The sequence below is a fragment of the Vigna unguiculata genome, chromosome 7 (genome assembly GCF_037176805.1).
Source record: "Vigna unguiculata cultivar grain cowpea cultivar isolate G323 ecotype 2 chromosome 7, ASM3717680v1, whole genome shotgun sequence".
Classification (NCBI taxonomy): Eukaryota; Viridiplantae; Streptophyta; class Magnoliopsida; order Fabales; family Fabaceae; genus Vigna; species Vigna unguiculata.
In genome coordinates this window covers 40,084,104-40,086,852 of record NC_140798.1, presented here as the reverse complement: position 1 = coordinate 40,086,852, position 2,749 = coordinate 40,084,104, and the positions used below count along the sequence as shown (strand labels likewise).

At 37.9% G+C, this 2,749-nt stretch overlaps 1 protein-coding gene across 1 annotated transcript; it reads left to right on the top strand.

The window, feature by feature from the left end:
- Positions 1-369: 369 nt before the first annotated feature.
- On the top strand, positions 370-1,830 carry LOC114190662 (LOB domain-containing protein 1-like). The gene is made up of 2 exons (XM_028079635.2): positions 370-797; positions 1,337-1,830. The coding sequence occupies exons 1-2, from the start codon at positions 453-455 to the stop codon at positions 1,658-1,660; spliced, it is 669 nt and encodes a 222-aa protein (XP_027935436.1). The 5' UTR covers positions 370-452; the 3' UTR covers positions 1,661-1,830.
- The last annotated feature ends 919 nt before the right edge of the window (positions 1,831-2,749 follow it).

Below are 2,749 nucleotides of genomic sequence, written 5' to 3'. Positions count from 1 at the left end.
GTGCTTGATCCAATTAGAGCACCCAAAAACTGACACAGGAGGTAAATTCGTTGACCACTGCTTGACCGTGCAATGATTAACAGCAAAAACCCCTTTTTACATACTGTTATATATTCTTTCACACCAAACAATAATCATGTTTAAGAAATGACATGAAATTAAGAAGATTATTATTTAATTAAATGTACCGTCTTATCTCACTTTAGTTAACACATGTTTTCATAATGAAAGCCCTTTGTGAAGTAGGAAATTTTATACGGCTTTTATGAAAAAATATGCTTCGTCATGTTTGCCTCTTGAATACGTAGATGAAGTCACCTTCTTTGTCCCCTTCCCATTTGGTCTATATATATAGCCATACTCACCCTTAGTTTTTATCATATGCAACAAACCCAAAAAATCTTAACAATCCTCTTTCCTCTGTTTTCATTCCTCTGTCTCAAAACACCACCATGGATTACAAACTCAAAACCTTAACAACACCAACAACTTCTTCTTCTCCACCAATCCCAATCCATGTTCCCACTATGCTCTCAAACTCTCCTCCATCTTCATCTTCTTCACCTCCCTCACACTCCCCCACACCCTTCCCTTCACCCTCTCAGGGCTCTCCCCCCGCTGCTCCGCCTTCTCCGCCGCCGCCGGTGGTGGTTAGCCCCTGTGCCGCCTGCAAGATTCTCCGCCGCAGGTGCGTCGAGAAGTGTGTCTTGGCTCCCTATTTCCCCCCCACCGATCCCCTCAAATTCACCATTGCTCACAGAGTCTTCGGAGCCAGCAACATCATCAAGTTCTTGCAGGTACCATACACAACGTGCATTCACCAATCCTTTGTTACTGGTTTTTGTTTTTTATATTTTTCCTCTTTGTTGCGTTGTGTTTGACAAGTCCACACTTCTTGGCACGCCATTTTTCTTGGAAGACAACAAAAAATTAGCAAAATTGATGATTTCAGAGAAACAAAATCATGGGTTTTGGTCAAAAGTGGGAGGAAAAGCTAGCAGGGGGCATACCTAATTGATGGTCATGATGGGTTTTTGTTTTCTAACTTCCTAACACATCAAAACTGTGCATAATTCCCTCTTCTTTCAACTCTAGTAACCACTGCTTTCTTTTTCATCTTTTAGTTAAAAGAATGCCCAAGTCAAACAACACTTTCTAACTTCGTTTTTCTATCTTCCCCTGCCATCTGTTTGTAATAATGCACAATGTCAGTTTGTAACAAAACTAAAATTTAGAATCTGGGTGTCAAAATTCTGGTGTCCACATTTGGAATATGTGTGTGAATTGTTTTTACTGTCTCGAATTTTGAAGGAACGTGCATTGATTGATTTTTCAGGAGCTACCAGAGTCCCAGAGAGCAGATGCTGTGAGCAGCATGGTTTATGAGGCAAATGCTAGGATCAGAGACCCTGTTTATGGGTGTGCAGGTGCAATATGCCAACTTCAGAAGCAAGTGAGCGAGCTTCAAGCACAGTTGGCGAAAGCACAGGCTGAGCTAGTGAACATGCAGTGCCAACAAGCGAATTTGGTGGCTCTAATCTGCATGGAAATGAGTGAATCGCAGGAGCAGCACATGGTGCAGCCTCAACCTCACATTGACATGAGTTGCTTCATAGAGGACAACAGTTTCGGAACTGCTTGGGAGCCTCTTTGGACATGATGAACTTAATGAATGCTATATATGTATCTTAGATATTTGCATTAGAGAGAGAGATTAATTTGTTCTATAGTAACTGCTCGAGTTTTCAACCTCCCAAGTGGAGCAAGAGATGATGAAAATTATACTCAGGGAATCCATTTTCAATAAAGTCATTAATTAGTTATATGGTAGATATGCGTCATCGTGTTCGCTACCTCATTAGTCATTTCACAAGCCAAACCTTTGACAATACAGAAAAAATAAAATAAAACAAACACAAAAAAGGGAATAAGAATAAGAAGAAGAAGAAGCAGAAGAAGAAAAATATAATTGATAGCGGTCCTCTCCAATATAATGACTCGGGAAAGAAAAGTGCAATAGAAGAAGAAAATTAGTACAAGGGATAGCTGTTTTAGTCTGAGTCAGCATACTCTTGAAACATCTTTGCGACTGTTTCTTTGGACCTTCTTCTCATTTTTCTTTATTGAAATAAAAAGAAAAAAATTTGAGCTTTTGGTGTCACACCAACCGTGGACAATGTGAAAGTGCCTTTTCTAGCCATCTAATAACATCCAATCTACAATTTTTGCTTTCTGCTTGTAGTACCATGGCACCTTTAGCATCTTCACCTATTTCCACCAAATCATTTCAACACTCTTCTACACGACAACACATATTTTCATTCACTAAAAACTAACTTCCATTGCCACTGTTGCGGCTCTCCCAGGAGTTTATCTGTGGTTATATTCATGCTATCTTCCATATTTATGGGACTAACCTGTAATACGAAAGTTATTGTGTGATTAAAGATTTTTTTTTTTACATTTCAAGGCATTTTGTTTTAAGTTAATATTTTATATTCATGTATATGAAGTAGCACGTTGGTCTAAACAATCCAATTAATTAATGAACCAGATCAGATGTTCAATAACGTATCAAGATAATAATTGCACTTTTGGTTCAATTTTCTGTCCTTGGCTAATGTTAAGTATGTAGCTGTTTTATGTAGTTTGGCTTTAAACTTCATGTTTATTTATTTGTTTGTTTGTTTTTTTGTATTTTATTAATTTGATTTTTTTTGGTTAAACAACAAGATAACAACTACATAAT

Excerpts from the sequence above, each read along its gene's own strand:
- LOC114190662 (XM_028079635.2), top strand. The coding sequence starts at position 453 with ATGGATTACAAACTCAAAACCTTAACAACACCAACAACTTCTTCTTCT. Across the intron at positions 798-1,336 it reads ACATCATCAAGTTCTTGCAG|GAGCTACCAGAGTCCCAGAG; the intron begins GTACCATACACA and ends TTGATTTTTCAG.